This window comes from Nilaparvata lugens, chromosome 13 (genome assembly GCF_014356525.2).
Source record: "Nilaparvata lugens isolate BPH chromosome 13, ASM1435652v1, whole genome shotgun sequence".
NCBI lineage: Eukaryota > Metazoa > Arthropoda > Insecta > Hemiptera > Delphacidae > Nilaparvata > Nilaparvata lugens.
The window spans coordinates 5,745,302-5,766,654 of NC_052516.1; the positions used below are offsets into that span (position 1 = coordinate 5,745,302).

The following is a 21,353-nucleotide window of genomic DNA, read 5'->3' on the forward strand; positions in this document are numbered from 1 at the left end:
AAAAACTGGTTTTTGGGTATTGGTCTGTATGTGTGTGTGTGTGTGTGTGTGTGTGTGTGTGTATGAGTGTATGTGCGTCTGTGTACACTATATCTCATCTCCCAATTAACGGAATGACTTGAAATTTGGAACTTAAGGTCCTTTCACTATAAGGATCCGACACGAACAATTTCGATCAAATGCGATTCAAGATGGCGGCTATAATGGCGAAAATGTTGTCAAAAACAGGGTTTTTCGTGATTTTCTCGGAAACGGCTCCGACGATTTTGATCAAATTCATACCTAAAATAGTAATCGATAAGCACTATCAATTGCCACAAGTCCCATATCTGTAAAAATTTCAGGAGCTCCGCCCCAGCAATGCAGATAGATTCCCAATTATCAGGCTTCAGATACAATCGAAACAAAAAAATCAAGTGGAGTAGATTGAGCATGAAAATCTCTACAATTAATGTTCAGTAACATTTTCACCTAAAATTGAAAATAGGCTTTAAATTCGAGAAAATGTGATTATTCAATTGCAAATTATTGTTGATTCGATTAAATCATTCACTATGAAGAGATAGCAGACCTCATGTGTGTCTCCAGCGTTATTGCCCTGTCACCAGCTGGCTCAAATCTTTGAATAGTAGACTTGTGATGCGCGGGAACACTAGCGTCAGGTGATCAATTTTCATAACGGCAAGGAAAGTTGTGTGAGTGCGCCACACCAGATTTTTAAATATTCTTTCTGATCCTTCACAATAATTGATTATGGCTTTGAAGATATTTCTCAAGAACTTGTACCATAGAGAAACATTAGCGTAAGTAGATATCCCATGGTATAGGGCGTTTATTTCGCAACTTTAATTGTTATCTCAAGCCTATTACTGTCGATTGTTGTCGATTTTCATTGTTTTGACCGGGTTTTATCATGGAGAAACAATAGCATAAGATATCCCATGGTATAGGGCGTTTATGTCGCAACTTTTACTGTTATCTCAAGCCGATTACTGTCGATTTACCATTTGATTTTGAATTAAAAGTCCGAGATAGAATGATTGATACTTGGATTGATGAGGTTTTTTTTTTCACTGGGAGCGGAATGGTGGTAGTGTCAATTTGATTTGTCTTTTTATCTCATTTAATTTTGTTTTTCATTCGTTTTAAGCTATCTATGTATTTACTCGTTTATTCTTTTTAGTTGATCTACTTTTTTCAAGTTTTTGTTTTTATTTATTTATTTATATAAATACTCCCACCAGCGGGCAAGATGTTTTTTCTTTTGCTGGTGGCGCCTAAAAAATTCTACTTTTATCTTGGGTTTTCATGATTAGTCAAGTTCTATTCTGTGTTATCTCTTAGTTCAAGATATTGTATTTCTGTTAGACTTGTCTATTTCAAATTTTTGTAATGTATGAATTTTTTGGCAAATAAATTTCAAATTTCAAAATTTCAAAATTTCAAAATTTCAAAATTTCAAAATTTCAAAATTTCAAAATTTCAAAATTTCAAAATTTCAAATTTTCAAATTTTCAAAATTTCAAATTTCAAATTTCAAATTTCAAATTATCAATCAAGGGAAGATTCTATCTTATTCATGGAAATTCATTATGAAGAATATAATGTCTTGCTTGATACAATATAATTGATTATTTTAAACGAGAATGAACAGTTAATATTACATCAATAAACCTGTATCAGCTACCGTCTATAGAAGGCATTGACCAGTCAGATGATCGGCAACGTTGTTCTGCTATCTTCCTTCACTGCCATTATAACGTGGACCTCACTATAGGATAATGTTGTAGATGTGATCCAAACTTATTCACTGTTGTGAGGTCTACGTTTTAATTGCATTATCTGATTGGTGTCTCCATTGGTGTTGCTATCCTTGTCTATCATTCTACAGAGCAGATAGCGCTATCCTCTTCTACCTTCGCAACGTTGAATCTGTCTCTATCACCAGCTACTTTCTTCCATCCCCTAATCACCAACCCTCACAGATCTCTCTCCACATGTTCTAGCCGCCGGAAACTCTCTTCGGTAGAGAGTTAGTGGGGAGGATACTTCGAATATTCTTTCCGAAGAATGGACATTGATATGTCCAAAGCTCCACCAATTTATGTAGATGCATAACAATATTATCTATTTTATCTTATAGTTATTACAAATTGCTTTATTCCATATCATATACAGCTCAATAATTATTTTCTTAGTTTATATTTTGTAAATTCATCTATAATTTTGCTGTATAATAAGCTATTGTATATAAGTGTATGAGCCAGTATATATTGTAATCTACATAAAAAAGTACCCAATCAATCAATTAATCAACCACCTACTCCTTGGTCACCTTCTCCTTCTTGTGGCTCTAATTCTTGTTTCCTTGAGCATCATTTCTCTGTATAAAGTCTCATTGGATGAATATTTAAAAATAAATAAATAATTGTGATTTTGTTTAGGAGAACCACTGTCTGCGCATAAAACTGCTGGGTGACTGCTATTACTGTGTGTCGGGTCTCCCCAAACCCAGAGCTGATCATGCGCACTGCTGTGTCGAAATGGGACTCCACATGATCACCGCTATACAAGATGTCCGCGACAAACTCAATGTAAGTTCCTATTCATTTCAATAATCCATCAACTTAGAATGCAAATCAAACATTTTTTGAGTTTTGGAAATGCTTATACTATATGAGGTATTTATATCATCCTTATTTGAAGAGTTTGTCAAATTTACGACAGAACTTGAGTTTGTGGCTCATTTGTGATATAATATCATCATTGCAATAAAATTGTCGGGGATGAACTCAATGTAAGTCCCTTTTATTCCAATAATTTACCAACTTAGAATGTAAATCAACCATTTTTTGTGTTAAAAATGCTTTGACTTTATATGAGGTATTTGTGCTGTATGATCATTGGAATAAAAAATATGTCCGGGATAAACTCAATGTGAGTTCCTAATAAATTCAATCATACTCTCCATGTTAGGATGTAATTCACCTTTTTTATTGGTTGAAAATATTCGTGTATTGAATATCAGATACATAACAAGTATTTGTGTTATATGATCACAACAATGGAATATGTCTGAGATAAACACAATGTAAGTTTCTATTGGTTCAATCATTTTCCTATAGTTCAAATTCAAATTCAAATTTTATTTATTCAAGTAAGTTACAATACATTCTGGTTCATACACGAATCTACAATAAATTACAGTACAACAGCCAATTATGCAGCAAATTTCACATAGGCTATTATGAAAACTTATTAATTACAATGAAGATTGAATGCAACATTAGAATATTGATAATATAGTATTGTAATATAACTACATAAATCAGCGGTGTTTCAACAATGAATAAATGATAATTTCAATGAATAAATATACACCCCACTATATATTATATGTGTTGGGGTATAAGTAATTAGTTGCATATTGCGTGTAATAATTACTATTTACAAACTTCATTCACTGATATGGGATTAAAGTTTTTTATAATAAAATTAGTAAAAATGTATAATACAAACAATACAAAATTATGGAATTAGTAAATAAATATTAATGTTCTATTAAGGATAATAATAAGAAAGGTTATTTTTAGAAAAATGAAAAACAGTAAAGAGTGGAATGAAGAATAAATAGTTTCAATATTTACAGTCTAACTAAACTTTCACAATTTTCCACTCCAATATCAACCAACCAGGAAAATAAACTTTTCTTGAACCTGTGTCTATTGAATTCTTCCCTAATGTAACTTGGTATTGAATTATAAATTTTTGGTCCCAAATATGTGTAGTTTCTTTGCCCAAATGTAGTGTTCATCCTTGGTACTATTGAATACGTGTTTCTCTGCCTTGTTTGATGGTTATGATCTGCCAGTCTTATGTGTTCGTTGTTTCTCCTCATTCGCGTGATGATAGCCTGGATGTAGAGTTGTCTTACACTCAGTACTTTACTGTCCTTGAAAAGAATGTTCGTGGGGAATTGATTCTCCTTGAAGCCTATTATTTTTAGTATTCGTTTTTGAAGTTTATAGAGAGGTTCAACATGTGTAAAATTCGTAGCTCCCCAGATAATTATGACGTATCTTAAAATTGATTGCACTAAAGAAAAATAAACAGTTTTTAATGTCTCATAGTTGAGGATTTTACGGAGTTGATAGAATTTGTAGAGAAGCTTCCTGATCCGGGTAATTGATAGATTAATGTGCTTGTCCCATTTGAATTTGTTGTCCACTATTGTTCCTAAATATTTTATTTCATTGACTTGTTGAATTGAAGGGCAATCACACGGGTTGTTGGTGCTTCCACAGTGATGCAGGATTATTGAAGAATCCGGTGGTCTCGTCCGTTCTGTCAGAGAAAAGGCTAAAAATTTCGTTTTTGTTGCATTTACTGTAAGCAAATTTTCTCTTAACCATTTATCGACTTTGATCAATTCTTCCTGTGCCAGATTAAAAACTTCCTCCCAGGTGTTTCCTTCAAATAGTATACACGTATCATCAGCAAAAGCTATTACTCTTCCTCTTATCTTAATTGAACATAGTTAGGAAGTAACGTATCTTTCTGATAAGTTACAAGGCTTCATCAAAATTCAGTACCGGTCGCACAAAAGCTGGTTGAATTGTAACCGTAATTAATTTCACGAGAACCAATCTGAAAAGGCTTTTTTGAATAGACGGCTTCTCTGATTGGTTCTCGTGGTATTAACCACGATTAAAATTCAACCGGCTTTCGTGCAACCGGCACTTGGTCCCTATCAATCTTTGCTCAAGGCTCTATTAATATTAATCAGAACAGGCTTTCGCTAGTTTGGTCTAGCCCCTGCCTCATAAGTGTAAGCTACGGAATACAATTTATTCCAATTCTGAAGTTATAAAAACCAGAATATAGTGATGAAGTTGAAAGGATTAGGCTATATGTTTGAAAATTGAACGTTGTAATATGTAGAATTAGGATTAGGCTAGATGTTTGAAAATTGAACTTTGTAATAAGTAGAATTAGAATTAGGCTATATGTTTGAAAATTGAACTTTGTAATAATGTAGAATTAAGTTTATATGTTTGTATAATTTTGTGATACCCTTTAAGGAGGGAGATGTTGTATTGAGAGGTTGATGACACTGTCAGATGATGATGATGACCACTGGCGTGGTGCGTGTGTGTGTTCTAGAATGACTCGACAACATATAAAATAAAGTGCTCTTTTAAATAACATTGCTTTGTGCTCATTTATAAATACTACATGGCGTTCAATGGAAAGACGTTTCAATGACGAGGAGAAAGCTTCAGCCAATGAGAGTTTGTTGTGGGCGTGGCCTAGTACTGAGCAGGTGATGAGGGGAAGTGAACTCGCTTGTGATTGGTCGACAGAGTGAGACGGAGTAGACTGCTGAGTTCTTACATTAATCTCCAATGAATAAATTACTATACACAAATTTACCATAAATCAATCTTCATTAGATAAATTAATTTAAATGGATGAAATATGGATTGTGGATTCTCATATTATTCAATGAATAAATCTCTATAGATGAATTTACTATATAAATTACTCGGCTCTTACATTAATCTTCATTGAATAAGTTACTATAAATAAATTCTGGGTTCTCATACACGTGTTTCAGTATCAGAACCCGTGTCCGGTTTAGTGAAATTTTGTCTTCTATAAGTTCTAATAGGACTATTCATACTCGCTCGGTCGTGCTCAGTGGGAATAGTCCCATTAAAACTCATGAGAATTATATTTACATTGAGCCGGTCTCTGACTCTTTTACTAATATGTGGGTATCCTATCCAGCCACTACCTCCGTAAACAAAGCCATAGTGCATTCTGGTGACGTCAGCACAGGTAGGCTCCTACACCAAGGAAAATGCGTTGATTTCAGCTCATCTATATCAGCTAGTTTTCTTATTGGTGTAGGACCCTACTTGTGCTGACGTCACCAGAATGCACTATAGAGTTGTTTACGGAGGTAGTGATCAAGCTTGAATGAATGAATTACAAGATTTCATTGATGAAAATAACAGAGATATTGCATTCATAATTTGAATTTTTGTTTAATGATTATATTCTATTGGAAAAGGAAATAGAATATAACAATAGTAAAATTAGTACAATCTTATGAGAAACATTATATGCCCCAACATTTAATTAACAATCAAGCGTTAAATAAATGGGTGACCGAATGATTTAATGAATAACTAACTAACTGAATGAATAAATACTGATATAATTGTGATTGATTTTCGCAGGTAGACTTAAATATGAGGATAGGCATTCACTCCGGGTCGGTTCTATGCGGAGTCCTTGGACTGAGGAAATGGCAGTTTGATGTCTGGTCTTATGACGTCACTCTAGCCAATCATCTAGAGTCTGGCGGAATTCCTGGGTAAGGAACACTCAAAAATATAAAATAAATGTATTTGGAAAATATATACTATTAGATACTGAGATATACTGATAAGAAAATTCTACCACCTAATAAGAAATAGTAGATTGACTGTTTGGAAAATAACAATTTCTACTGCAGTTATATTTTTTCATGCAGATGTGTACAAGCGGTAAACAAGCAATGTATTGATATGCTATTCTTTTCACATTCCAAACATAGCCCTACAATGTATATAACTCTATACTCTCTGTGGGAAGTTCAATTATATCATAGATTATGAGCTCAGGTCCACATTTTAATGGCAGTTGAATGAAAAAGAGTTTAGAGTAAAGAGGTTGACAAAGAGTTTATCACAGATTGACAATGGTATAATAACCGAAACCGGTCTAACTATCAATAAATCTGTGTTTTTTTGAGAATTTCTTAGTCTTTCTCATTTAATATGAATAATTACCACAATATCAACTTCTCAACTACACAAAAAGTGAAAATGGCAGTATTCGATTAACATATTTGTGCTGATATTCTTGTCTATCATCCAACAAAGCAGATAGCGCTATCCTCCTCTAGATCCTCAACGTTGCTTGATCATTTTTAACAATAACAATATTGAAATATTATACTTTATAGAAATATGATGATTATATTTTGTAGAAATATAATTTAATCAACATAATTATTATGTTTTTTGTGAGATGCGATTTGGTTTGAATGAAGGCTATTTCTTTGTTACTTCAGGAGAGTCCACATATCCAAAGCAACTTTACAATGCTTGGATGGAGCTTACGAGGTGGAACCTGGTCATGGAGATACAAGAGACAGTTATTTGAAAGTAAGTTAGCGGAGAATTTGAAGAAAAGATAGCATAAGATTATAATATCCCTTGGTATAAATTGTTCATGTTCCGAATAATTTTGACGATCACATAATATATCTCAAGCCGATTCATTGTTGACTGACAATGCCAGGATAATTGACAGGATACCTTATATTTTGAAATAAGATTCACCCAACTTACTTTTTAAACTTTTGTCTATTTATAAACTTCTGTTTATTTCCGTTTTCACAACTTTCTTTTTCACACAACACAATATTCTTTGAGTCCATTACTGTCGACTACTGTCTATTATAACTGTGTTGTTGGGGTGTGAGTGTAAGGACTGCACAATATGAGAGACTATCAGCGTCACATAGCTTCACAAAAAACAACTACTAGGAATTTATATCGGTTTGAGTTGAAAAAGTGTATTGAAAAAGAAATATAGATGGAATAATTTCTTACAAATAATGAATTTTCATCACTTTGCAGTTATATCACACAATTAAGACCCAATAAGCGATAAATCATGACCTATAACGGTAAATTGATGAGTTTTTATCAAAAATGTTCTCTTGTGCCCAGTTAGATTCTCATAATCTATTCTTATATTTCGTTAATTGTTTCACCAGGAGCACGAAGTGGAGACGTTTTTGATCAGTCAAAAAGAGCCGTCGAAACCGAGGAGGCGCCTTCAGCACAAGACGTCCCGTCCACGGCTCTGGTCAGAAGAAGAGCATCGGTCAAATTTAATCAACGATCACACCAACTCGCCTCCGCTCAACAACATTGCAGGTCAGAGTTAACAGCGGTTAAATTTAACCGGAAAATATTATCTAGAAAAATTCACAGTATGAAATACTAAATAATATTAAGATAGATAAAATAATTCATTTTAATTCAATTCTTTATTGCCAAAATTTAATAACATAACAAATCAAAGGTTAATCAAACACTTATCACAAGAAAATAAAATGAAATTAACTACCCAGAATAATATAAAATAATATTGATATAGACCTAACTGTGGTTAACTTCAACTGTAATTGCAGGTCAGAGATAACCGCGGTTAAATTTAACCGGAAAACATTATCTAGAAAAGTTCACAGTATGGAATACTAAATAATATTGAGATAAATAAAATAATTCAATTCTTTATTGCATAAAATTCAATAACGTAACAAATCAAAGGTTAATCAAACACGTATCACAAGAAAATAAAATGAAATCAACTACCCAGAATAATATAAAATAATATTGATATTGACCTTACTGTGGTTAACTTCAACCGTGAAAATTAATCCAGAAAAATATTAAGCCTCGGTTGCTCAAAAAGATGTTAACTTTCAATCATGATCAAATGGCACGAGAACCTATCATGGAAGGCTTCTTTGAACAGGAGTCTTCTCCGATTGGTTCTCGTGGAATTTAATCACGGTTAAAATTCAACAGGTCTTTGTGCAATCGAGCCTTCTTCTTCTTATTGTGCCTGTCCGCTACGAACGTGGGCGATCAACATGACGATTTTCACTTTATCCACGGCAATACGAAATATTTCTATGGAACTTTTTCCACACCAGGATCGGATGTTGTTTAGCCAAGAAATTCTTCTTCTACCTGGGCCCCTCTTTCCAAAAATCTTTCCTTGGAGAATCACCTGTAATAGAGAATATCTTACGTATTCTCTAAGTAAGAATATCTTACGTAATCGAGCCGAAGAGTTATCAATTTAGTTTATAAATTGAAATGGACATAACCAATATAATATTTCGACAATATAAGACAAAATAAGAAAGTTTATGAAGTTTAGGGCAATAGGCTGTTTTTTCTTTTCCGACTACTGTATTGTTTACTCTATCCAATAAATAAATTAATTAATACAACGAGAACCTCCAGAAGGCTCCATTGAAGAGAAGTCTTCTCTCATTGGTTTTTGTAGAGTTCAATCACGGTTAAAATTCAACAGGCATTTGTGCAACTGAGCCTGAGAATGATGAATAAGTTTGAGATAGCATCGTATATTATGCTATTTGCTTTCCTAGAGTGACTGAAGGAATTTACATGAGATTTCACCATAGTAATTTCTGCCATTCATCTTTTTTACAAGGAAGCACAGACTGGGAGAGAAAAACTAAGGATACTCCTTGTACTATTCCGCTCCCAATATAGTAAGATTCAAGTTATGAAGTCAGTGAGAATGATAGGAGGGCATAGTTGTCAAATTTATTTTTTGACTACCTTTTATAGCCTAGTACAGGGCTCTCCAACCTACGGCCCGCGGGCCATATCCGGCCCGCTGATAGATTTTGTCCGGCCCGCCGAGAGTTATTGCAAAAGATTTTTAAAAATAATATTTATATACATTTTTGACAACAACTGTGAGTTCAGTGCTCTTCTCTTACTAGCCACTCCATTTCTGAATAAGTGTAAAATTAGCTGTTAACAAGCAGCAATTAATCATTAGAAAATATTATTTATTATTTTCATAGAAAATATTATTTATTATTGCGAGATATTATAAAATGGTCTGCACGGACTGTCATGCACGCGAACGTGTCCCCCTGAATATAACTGAGACTAGACCAAAATAGCCTCCCTAGGCGCGCATTATCAAGTTGTCTTATTACTATTAAAAGAAGTTATTATTATTTTGTTTAAATTTCTAAATTCATGCATTGTCGAGTTTTCTTATGACCTTTTTACATTCAATAAATTGGACTTTGTACTGAAATGAAATGAATTGATTTGTTCCTTCCTGTGATTTAGTTAAACCTACTTCAAACTCCTCATATTATTTTAATGGAAATATAATAATTTTACACCCTCCAAATCTCCCGTCGTGTGTGTCGCCACAAGTCAAATTCCACGTAGGTACATCATTGTTATTGACACTCTAAGCCTCCCAAGCATTAACAATGTGGCCCTTGGATAAAAAGGTTGGAGACCCCTGGCCTAGTACTGTAGATGGCTTTGATTCAAGTCATACCGGTATATCTGATCTGATATTAATTTTTGATTCTTGTTCATAATGATCAGTTCATGTCAAATAATATAAATTATTCAAGATAATATGATTATTGTCTTTTTAATAACAAATTTCCGTGATTGATATTGGTTTTTCTGGAAGATCATTTTACCTTTCCATGGACTATAAACGATTTGATAAGGGAACGGTGATGCAGAAGGATAGAGCTGCTTTCTCCAATGACAGGCTAGTACATTTCAAAATTTGAAATTATTATTAAGATATCATTTAATAATATCTCACTTTATTCTACTTTCTCCCTTTGTTCCTTTCAGGAAGAACAAAGCATACAGATAGCAATGGGAATCACGGCAACCACACACTTGGCTTCATAGATGAGTGGACGCCTGAGATACCGTTTGAAAATGTAAGAGTACAGTACAACTATTGATAGTTTAAATCTTGAAGTTCCCACAAGGATAATAGTATATTTCGCACCTAGAGCAGAAAATGAGATTTTTCCGAGATTTTTTTTTAAACTATTGATAGTTTAAATCTTGAAGTTCCCACAAGGGTAATAGTATATTACGCACCTAGAGCAGAAAATGAGATTTTTCCGTCTCGAAATCGGTTTTCAAGTCCGAGGCCGTAGGCCGAGGACTAGAAAAGATTGAGAGGTGGAAAAACATTTTTGTCCGTGGTGCGAACGCTATTTTTCGCCACACACAAAAATAAACAATATAGTTGTTTACTAAGCACTTCCAAAAGCAGAAGTGGAAGGTGATAGCTCTAGCAAATCTGAGGTAATCTGAATTTCAGGAAATTGTCAAAGTATTTTTATTTTTCATTGTGATTCGTCTAAATAACCTAAAAGATGATGTTCAATTATGTGGGAGGTTGAGTTTATACTTTTTTATTCTTTCAAATGACAATAAGATGATATTATTATTAATGTTTCAATTATTGAATAATGAACACAAATAATGAAAAGTTTTTTGATCACCTTTCTTAGTTCCATGTTAGCGGCTGGAAAGGGACTCTTTCCGGTCCAGGCCGGAAAGGAACCTGTTCTGACGTCAGACGAGAGTCGTCTGCAAACAATGTCTTTCAGATCTATGTGGGGACTGGAAACAGCTGCTTTCTGTGCAGTGTGGGGAAAAATTAGTTTCCACTAGAACTAAATTGATAAATCATCTACTCCGGTATAGTGAGGTCCACGTTATAATGGCAGTGGAGAAAGATGGGAGACGAACGTTGCCGATCCTGTCATGTCAATGCCTTTTATAGACGGTAGCTGATACAGGTTTATCGAACAGCTCATTCTCGTTTAAAATATTCAATTATATTTTATTAAGCAAGAAATAATATTTTTTAATTATTTAATAATGAATTTTCACAATCAAGATGAGATATGTTGTTAATTAATTATCAATTCTACATTGTTAAAAGACAACCTGGCAACAGAGCAAAGCGAGAAAGAGATAGCGCTATCCGCTTTGTTGAATGATAGACAAGGATAGCGATACCATTGCCAATGAAACACTGCCCTTAAAACGTGGACCTCACTGCAGATGGATAGATTATCTACTCAGGTGATAGATAGCATATCTTCTCATTTGGATAAATAGATTATTTATTTACTATGGCTCCCTCTAGCTGCTACGGGAACACGGAATTGGGAATGTCATGTACAATTGAGTCCTGGAGATTTCTAATTCCGCGCTCCCAAGACAGCTATAGTGGAAGCTATTATTGTCCCTGTAAGGAGGCTGCTTGAGAATAGGCTATTGGCTATGAGCATCCATTGCATGTCAAATTATCTTATTCGGCTAATAGAAACAGTATGAAATCTTATAGTACCCTTTATTTTTTAAAAAACTTTAAAATAGTTCAACAACTAGTTTCGACCCTAATTTAGGTCATTTTCAAGTTTAAAATGAAAGTTTAGTTGTTAAACCATTTTAAAGTTTTTAAAATAATAAAGGGTACTACAAGATTTTATATTGTTTTTTCCTACAGTTACGTTGAAAAGTGGCCATTGCTGCACTGATTACAGAACGCAAAGAATCACTTTTCCGCTCTAGTGCGGCAAAAATTTTTCTGCACTCCAGATTTGCAACATGGCAACGCAAAATACTTAGTAGGTTATATGGAGCAACAGTGCAGCAAAATCAAAATGAAGTTGGTAACAGTGACTGCTGTGGCTGCTATAGTGAGCAGAGGTGCAACCAAGCACAAAGCGCTAATTATTATTCATTATATTTTATAACCAAGGACAACGAGGACTTTAGGATTTTAGGATTAAGGTTTTTATCAATAATAAAATTACACAGAAAAACATTTGATGCATTTCAGGCAATTTTACCCATAATTACTTACTTTTCATATTCAATGGTAACTGTAGGAAAAACTTAATGTGAAATACGTGCGCAAAGTTCCTCTGCTGCACTCAAGAAACCATTCCAAAAAACGTTTCTTTCGGTGCAGCAAACTGTCACTTTGCGCACTAGTTGCACAAATAACTATTATTAATTTGTTCAATAGTAGCCCATAGAAGTGAAGTGTTTTCTCATTCGGATGTATTACTATTGAAATTATTATTGTTTTTGAGGGTACTAAAATGATTATCTACTGAAATAATTGCAGATATCAAGCGGCCAAGACATGGAAGCAAGCGATGTGCCAAACACTGACCAGGCACAGATCAGCAGCGGACAGAATCCACCAATGAGCACCTCGGAAGAGGTTGACGTCATCATGGACCACAGCATAGAAGTGGACAGTAATCAGCGCATGCGCAAAGACAACATCAACCCCTGGACTCTGAGGTTCAAGCAGGGTGACATCGAGGATAAAGTAAGTAATTAATTATTCAGGATAATTTCAAGAAATTAACATTCGAGCTGTGAAATTGATGTTGTTTTTTATGACGAGACACTTTATAATACGCGTAACTCTAAAGATGCGTACAGATTTACGCGCCGCGAACATGAGCAATTCACTTTAATTTAATCAGCTGACTATATCTGTATTTTTACAGAAACGGTGAGATACAGATATGAAAAGCTTGGCATCAGCTGATCGTGTCTTGGCAATTGCTGAACATGAGCAATTCACTTTAGATCAGCTGATGCCAAGCTTTCCATATCTGTATCTTACCGTTTCTGTAAAAATACAGATATAGTCAGCTGATTAAAAGTGAATTGCTCATGTTCGCGGCGCGTATATCTGTATGCACCTTTAGGCTGGGCGTACACCGGTTAGTCAAGACAAGACTAGGCATGATTAGTCACGATACTTCACATAGTTGCTTATGAAGACATGTCTAATTGCAATGACTAATCAGTGTGTGTTGCCGTCACAAGCAACCATGTGAAGTATTGTGACTAATCGTGTCTGATCATGTCTTGTTTTATCTTGACTAACTGGTGTGCACCTAGCCTTATGTGGTTCAGACACTGTGCTTCACAACTGTGGAAGCGCACATTGATCGTGGGTCCCGGCTGAAGTATGACTGTCGTGAGGCCCATTGACGGCTTGAATGATATATTCATATATATGGGACCTTGCCGCAAGGGACTCCTCACCAGCAAAAGTCGTACGAATTAACTTTTTACAACTTTGTAACATCTCACAACTCACAGATATCGATAGGCTGATTGCAAATATTCGGAACGAATAGGAGAATATTATCATAGAGAAACAATAGCATATAAGTAGATATCCCATGGTATAGGGCGTTTATGTCGCAACTTTTACTGTTATCTCAAGCCGATTACTGTCGATTTTTACTGTTTTGACCTGGTAAGAGTGTATAAACGGCACAATATGAGAAACTACCAGCGTCATAAAGCTTCACAGGAAAGAACTACGTGGACTATCAGCTTGAGATAACAGTAAAAGTTGCGACATAAACACCCAATACCATGGGATATCTATTCATGCTATTGTTTCTCTATGATAATATTTACTGGGTGTTGAATTGATCCTGAATGCTTAAAAATATATTTTAATTTGACGGGAATTTCTAACGTAAGCTATTGTTTCTCTGTGGTATTATTCAATTAGATTAGGAAACGAACCAATTTACCAAGGAAGCTTTGGAGATATAGTATAATACCTGTTTAATTTGTTGTAGAATGTAAATTTACAAGAGAGTAAGATCATAGGGAAAAGATATTTAATGTTCATCAGATTACAGTTCGAATCAGAATAATGATTATGGTATTTTAATTTCAGTTTTGTATGCTACGAGAGGACATGTTCAAATCCAACATGCTCTGCTGTTTCATCATATGGATTTTCATCGTTGGAATTCAATCTGTGATATTGCCAAGGTGAGTTAATTATAAATATCTCATTCACTCAAATGAATCTTTTGACATTTTTTGTTGTAGGTCAATCCTGGTAGAAACCTTCACCCTTATTAGAAACAGCCCTAGCTCTGACTAAATAAAATCTGTAAACGGATATTTTGTTGAAGCCACAACTTGTTTCATCAGGGGCGAGGCGTGACTTTTTGGCTCAGTCATCTTCATGAACAATTCAGTTGAAAGTTTGAATGAAAGCTGCACCCTCTCCCCTACTTTAAATATAATGTTTCATTTTGGACAATTATTTATAGAGCAAGATGACATCTAGTATAAGAAAAGACTTACTATTCAAAATCCTAGAGTTGAAAAGTCTAGAGCTTGGCTAAATCTCAAACTGGCCCTCGAATTAATTGAAAAAATTGAAATGAAATTCTTTATTGATTCATACAACAAGTACATCATCAAAAATGACAGGGAGAGAAAAAATAAGGTAACCTTGTGCTATTCCTCTTGCAAATTCAGATAAGGTTTTAGTCAGTAATAGATTAAGTCTTGTAGTTGTTCACTTCACTGAATTTTCAGTTCTTAATTATTTTCACAAAGTAGATTTTTAAATTTAGATGCTTCAAAACCAAACATAGAAAAAATAAGTATTATTATAATTATTATCAATAACAAATTGCAAACAAAATGATTATCGTACGGTTTGCAACACTGGCGCGAAACAGTGGAATCGCAGAAAATAGCGATGTCTTTGACCGTTTACTCTACTATCGTTAACGGGGAGAGGGAGAGTGATTATGCAGAAGAGTGGTGGTAACCAGTGCTTAATAGCATTACTGGAATCGCATATTTTTGAGAATCACATTGAACGTATTGAACAGTAGTTTACTTTATTCAAGCTTGGCGCGCTCGCAAAAAAAAAGTTTCTCTTTTGGTTTCTTCACCATTTTTTGTATTTATTTTAAATATTTTCAATAAAATAATATACACATTACATATCAATTTCTGTCTAGTCATCGGCGAATCCAGAGATGACCGGACGCCTCGCCTCTGTGTTTCATTCAAATTGAAGTCTTTAAAAGTCTACATTCAGTATCATTCGAACAAATGAATGAATATTTTGTTCTCTCTCTGTTGAAGGTCAAACCTGGTAGGAACCTTCCTCCTTGTTACGACCCTGGTTCTGATTGAATGAAATCGGTAATTTGTTAGAGTCACATCTTGTTTTATTCGAATTAAAGTCCACATTCAATGTCATTCCCCTTCAAAAAATTACACTGTCAACAGCCTATTCAACCTAAGATCTGCCTCAAATGAATGATCCACACGTTTGTGGATAAAAGAATGAATGCCTCAAATGAATGAATGAATGAATGAATGAATGAATGAATGAATGAATGAATTTTATTTGCCAAAAACAAAATATATGCTACTGCACTTAAACCAAGATACATGGTCTACATTTATTTAATTAGATATAATAACGAAATGATATCCTTTACATTACAAACAATAGTTTTAAAATGAAGATTCAATTTATGGATTCAATTCAATGAATGGACCTACTTGATTTACCTGTGAGTAAATGAAAATGAATAAACGGATGAATTTGTACGAATGAATGAATCTTTTGTCACTTTTCCTGTTGAAGGTCAATCCTAGTGGGAGCTTCCCTTCTGGGTACCACCCTAGTTCTGAGCTCAGCCCTAGTCCTGGTGATGGCCGAGGAATTCCATCAGCTTCCAGATCCTCTGCAGAAGATATCCAGCATCCTCGTCCAGAACCGTCTGAGGAGAACTGGCTTCATCTGCGTCTTCATTACACTCATGTGTATATCGGCTACACTCACTCTCGTAAGTTTTCCAATAGAAAATACAGTACAGTATGAATATATAATGTGATTGAATAACTAGGGTCGGTTGGAACAATTACACACAAAGAGCATTTTGTGATCCTACAGGTTCGTAGGCTAATAATACAGAGTTGGGCAATGAAATATGGAGGATTTCGAACAGTTAATAGCTACTCATTTTTAAAAGAAACTCAATATGTAGGCTATTTTCTAGTATATACCTAGTATATACCTCTAGTATATACCTTGTATATTTCGATAATTGGAGAGAAAAAAACATTCATTACGTACGGAAATCTACATTTGAAACATGGCGTCCGTTTTTGTCCAAACAGGCATGTAGACTTTGTAATGTGATATACATACTCCTCTGGAGATTTGCACGTGGAGATTGGAGATTTCCAATAATAGAATTACCAATTCAGGTATAAATCTATAATATAATAAAGGAAAGAATTGGCTTATACATGACCGGATAGGGAATTCACGAATGACGCATCATCACGTCTCAACTACACAACACTAATTAACTTGAAATTTTACATTTAAGATTCTTAATTTACTGAGGATGGTTATAGGCTAATTTCAAATTCTTCAAAAATCCAGTAGGTCAAGTTTCCAGTTTGTCAAGTTTCCAGTTTGTCAAGTTTCCAGTTTAGAATAGACCCTTGCTGAGCACGGGTCACCTGCTAGTCTATAATATAATAGAAGGAAGAATTTGCTTATACACGTACGGGACAGGAAATTCACGAATGACGCATCATCACGTCTCAACTACTCAACTGATTAACTTGAAATTTTGTGTATAGATTCTTAATTAACCGAGGGTGGTTATAGGCCTATTTCCAATTCTTCAAGATTTCATTATGTCAAGTTTCCAGTTTGTCAAGTTTTAAAATAGACCCTGCGGAGCACGAATTTTCTGTTAGTCTATAATATAATAAAGGAAAGAATTTGCTTATAAACGTAGTAGATAGGAAATTCACGAATGACGCATCAACAGTCTCAACTACTCAACTGATTAACTTGGAATTTTGCACGTACATTCTTAATTCACCGATGATGGTCATAGTTTTATTATAAATTCTTCAAGATTTCAGTAGGTCAAGTTTCCAGTTTGTCAGGTTTACAATAATTAGACCCTTGCAGAGCGCTGGTTACCTGCACGTTACAATGTCAGTGTTTGATAAGCAATGGTAGTGCTATCCTTGTCTATCATTCAGCAAAGTGGATAGCGCTATCTCTTTCTCGCTGTGCTCTTTTGCCAGATCGTCTTTTAACAAAGTAGAATTAATAATAATTCGACAAAATATTTCATCTTAATTATGAAAACTCATTATGAAATTACTGTAAAATATAATTTCTTGCTTAATAAAATATAATTGATTATTTTAAACGGGAATAAACAATTAATATCACATCAATAAACCTGTATCAGCTACCGTCTATAGAAGGTAGAGGATCGGCAACGTTGTTCTCCTATCTTTCTCCACTGCCATTATAACGTGAACCTCACTATGCTTTTTTGAGATTTGATTGCTATTTTGTTTCAAAATTCGACAATTTTGTTTCAGGTATTCTCTCCCGATGATCACAGACACCAACCCAATGTATTCGAGGAACAAACCAGAACACTAGCGCGCTCTGTGCGGTCAATCGAAGTACTACAACAATCAACCAGCAACAATTCAAGTGATATCCTCCATAAAACAACAAAGAAATCAAATCTTCCCAACTTTATCTCTACACAAAATACAACGTTCAGAAGTCTACGGAAGAGACGTTACAAGAACAACGAAAACACGACAAAAACTAAACAGAAATCCTCGAAAAATGATAGCAGACAATCACATTTGAATATCAACAGAGAGTTGAAATTTTTGAAGACTGATTTGATAAGACATTTTCGTACCAGGAGTCATTTTCTACACACTACTAAATCAAAATTCAATAACCGGAAATCACTACATTTTGTTCTGGGCAAAAATAATAAACAATTTGAGGATATTATTAGGAATTATTCAAGTGGCTTGATCTCAATTCCAAGTAATGCTACAAACTCTAGGGGGAGCAGGAATATTTCTGAGAGTAAAATAAATTTTAGGGGAGTTGATCAGAATAAATCTGATTGTTCTAATTCAAGTGTTGGAGGGAAAAATAGTGGGAAATTTTTGGGGAAAAAGTTGAGAAATGACACTAAATTTGAAGAAGGGGGAAGTGCAATAAATGAAAAGTATGTTGCAGATGTGATAAATGTTACTACATACTTGGGGGTGGATTATCTGAGGTTGGAGGGAGTTGATAAGGGTAGGAAAAATGATGTTAAATCACATAGTATTGAAATAACTCAACGCGGGGTTGTTGGTTCGAATAAATTCAGAATACCAAGTGAGGCTGCAGCATATAATCTTGAAAGAGTGAGTGAGGTTGAGGTACATGATCCTAAATTAATGAGTGAGGGTTTGGGACGTTATCCTGAAACTAGAAGTGAGGTTAAGTCACATGATCCTAGATCCCTGAGTGAGGGTATAGGTCGTTATCCTGGAACTAGAAGTGAGGTTATGTCTCGTGATACTGGAACAAGAAATGAGGATATGTCACATGATCCTAAAAGAGATAGTGAGGATTTGGAACACAATCTTAGACCAAAACTTGAGGTTATGTCTCATAGTATTGAAATATTAAGTGAGGTTAACCCACTTGATCCCAGATCACTGAGTGGGGATCTAATGGAACATAATCCTAGATCACGTAAAACATTGAGTGGCATTAACTCACATGATCCTAGATTATTGAATGGAGATGTTACGGAACATGATTCTAAATCACTTGGTACATTGAGTGGTATTAACTCACATGATCCTAGATCACTAAATGGAGATCTGATGGAACATAATCCCAGATCACTAAATGGAGAACTAATGGAACATAATCCTAGATCACTAGAAACAGTGAGTGAGATTAACTCACATGTTCCTAGATCACTAAATGGAGATCTAATGGTGCATAATCCCAAATCACTGAATGAAGCTTTAACAAATAATCCTAAAACACAAATTGAGGATGGGTCACACAGCCCCAAAACCCAAAATGAGGAGGCTATAACACACCAAATAAACCACAAAGATCTCAAAACTGAGGACCTCAATAACCTACCTCAAAATCCGGGTGAAAACAGGTTACAATCTAATATAACCAAATTGAACCAACTCAAAAGTGAAAATTCAAGTTTCATAGACAATGAAATATTGGAAACTGATGGTTTCCCACAAGTTAGCAACAACAGTGCGTCAAAAACGGACGAAACAAATTTGAAAACAATGTATTTTGTAGGAAGTGTTTACAGTGCACGACAGAGAAATGCACGGACTACGAACGTGTCAGAAAATATTTTACCGGACGAGATTATCAGCGATCCTCGATACGTGTTGACTGAAGATAACCCGTGCTGCGTACATCCAGAGTTTCTAGTTTTTACGTGGGTTTTGTGTCTTGTTGCTTTGGCAACGACCTTGAAACTGTATTTTCTGATAAAAACTATGTTCGCTATAGCGATGGTTGTGGCGTATTTTATGCTGATAGTCTTCGCCTACCCTCAGGTGTTCTGGCAGGATCATTTCGATAAGAAGTGAGTAGTTTTTGAAGTTATTTTTGAGATTTGATCTTGTTTTTGAAGTCATTTTCGAGATTTGATCTTGTTTTTGAAGTCATCATTCTGAAGATTTGATCTTGTTTTTGAAGTCATTTTCGAGATTTGATCTTGTTTTTGAAGTCATTTTTGAGATTTGATCTTGTATTTTCAGTCATTCTTGAGATTTTTTCTTGTTTTTGATGTCATTTTTGAAATTTGATCTTGTTTTTGAAGTAATTTTTGAGATTTGATCTTGTTTTTTTGGTAACTTTATACATTCCAAATTCAAATTTATTTCACACTCATGAATACAGGTACAGAAAATCAAAATAGAGTCTAGCATGACAAATACAATAATACAACAATAGATTGTAAGTGAAAAAAACCACTGGCATAAGATTTGAGATTTTGAGATTTGATCTTGTTTTTTAAGTCATTTTTGAGATTTAATCACATGTACATGTAATCTTGTTTTTGAAGTCATTTTTGAAATTTGATCTTGTTTTTAAAGTTATTTTTGAGATTTGATCTTGTTTTTTAAGTAATTTCTGAAATTTATTGATATTGTTTTTGAAGTAACTTTTTAGATTTCAAATTCAAATTTACTTCACACTCATAAATACATGAAGATAATCAAAATAGAGTCTAGCACGACAAATACAATAATCCAACCAAAATTCAACAATAGATTGTAAGTGAAAAAAACACTGGAATAAGATTTGAGATTTTGAGATTTGATCTTGTTTTTGAAGTCATTTTTGAGATTTTATCTTGTTTTTTAAATCATTTTTGAGATTTGATCTTGTTTTTTCTTGGGTAACTTTATAGATTCAAAATTCAAATTTATTTCACACTCATGAATACATGTACAGAGGATAAAAAAAAGTCTAGCATTACAATACAATAATTCAACAATAGATTGTAAGTGAAAAAAGCACTGGTATAAGACTACTCTTGTTCGCCAAGATTAGATTAGATTTAGTTTGTTTTTTGTGTTGGATTTGAAACTGTGCGAATGGGTTAGTTCGTCATATATTATCATAGAGGAAAAATAGCATAAAAAGATATGCCATGGTATAGGATGTTCATAATCCAAATTTCAATATTGTAAACTCAAGTTGATAGACCTTGTTTTTTGTGAAGCTATGTGACGCTGTTACATAGTCCCTCATAAGTCTCTCATACTGTGCCTTTCTTACACTCTCACCCCGTAATAATAGACACTCTACACATTACACCGTAATAATAGAATTTACACTTTCAACAGTAATAATAGACAATAGTCGGCATGATTGAACAAGAAATCTCACTATTAACATGGAGAAAAGGAAGCATAAGAAGATATGCCATTGTATAGTGCGTTTATGTTTCAAATTTCACTGTTAAC

General features: G+C 34.2%; 1 protein-coding gene across 7 annotated transcripts in view; it reads left to right on the plus strand.

The window, feature by feature from the left end:
* The window catches only part of LOC111044266 (adenylate cyclase type 8), a 510,898-nt gene that overhangs the window by 467,587 nt on the left and 21,958 nt on the right, over positions 1 to 21,353 (plus strand). For all 7 annotated transcript variants that reach the window (XR_005572740.1, XR_005572741.1, XM_039439656.1 and 4 more), the window contains 9 exons: positions 2,445 to 2,594; positions 6,246 to 6,382; positions 7,124 to 7,217; positions 7,835 to 7,997; positions 10,503 to 10,594; positions 12,814 to 13,023; positions 14,407 to 14,504; positions 16,135 to 16,336; positions 17,910 to 19,963. Coding sequence is in view for 5 of the 7 variants with exons in the window: in XM_039439656.1 (XP_039295590.1) it covers positions 2,445 to 2,594; positions 6,246 to 6,382; positions 7,124 to 7,217; positions 7,835 to 7,997; positions 10,503 to 10,594; positions 12,814 to 13,023; positions 14,407 to 14,504; positions 16,135 to 16,336; positions 17,910 to 19,963 (3,200 nt within the window). In the remaining 2 variants the exon portion in view is untranslated. The remainder of the gene's footprint in view (positions 1 to 2,444; positions 2,595 to 6,245; positions 6,383 to 7,123; positions 7,218 to 7,834; positions 7,998 to 10,502; positions 10,595 to 12,813; positions 13,024 to 14,406; positions 14,505 to 16,134; positions 16,337 to 17,909; positions 19,964 to 21,353) is intronic.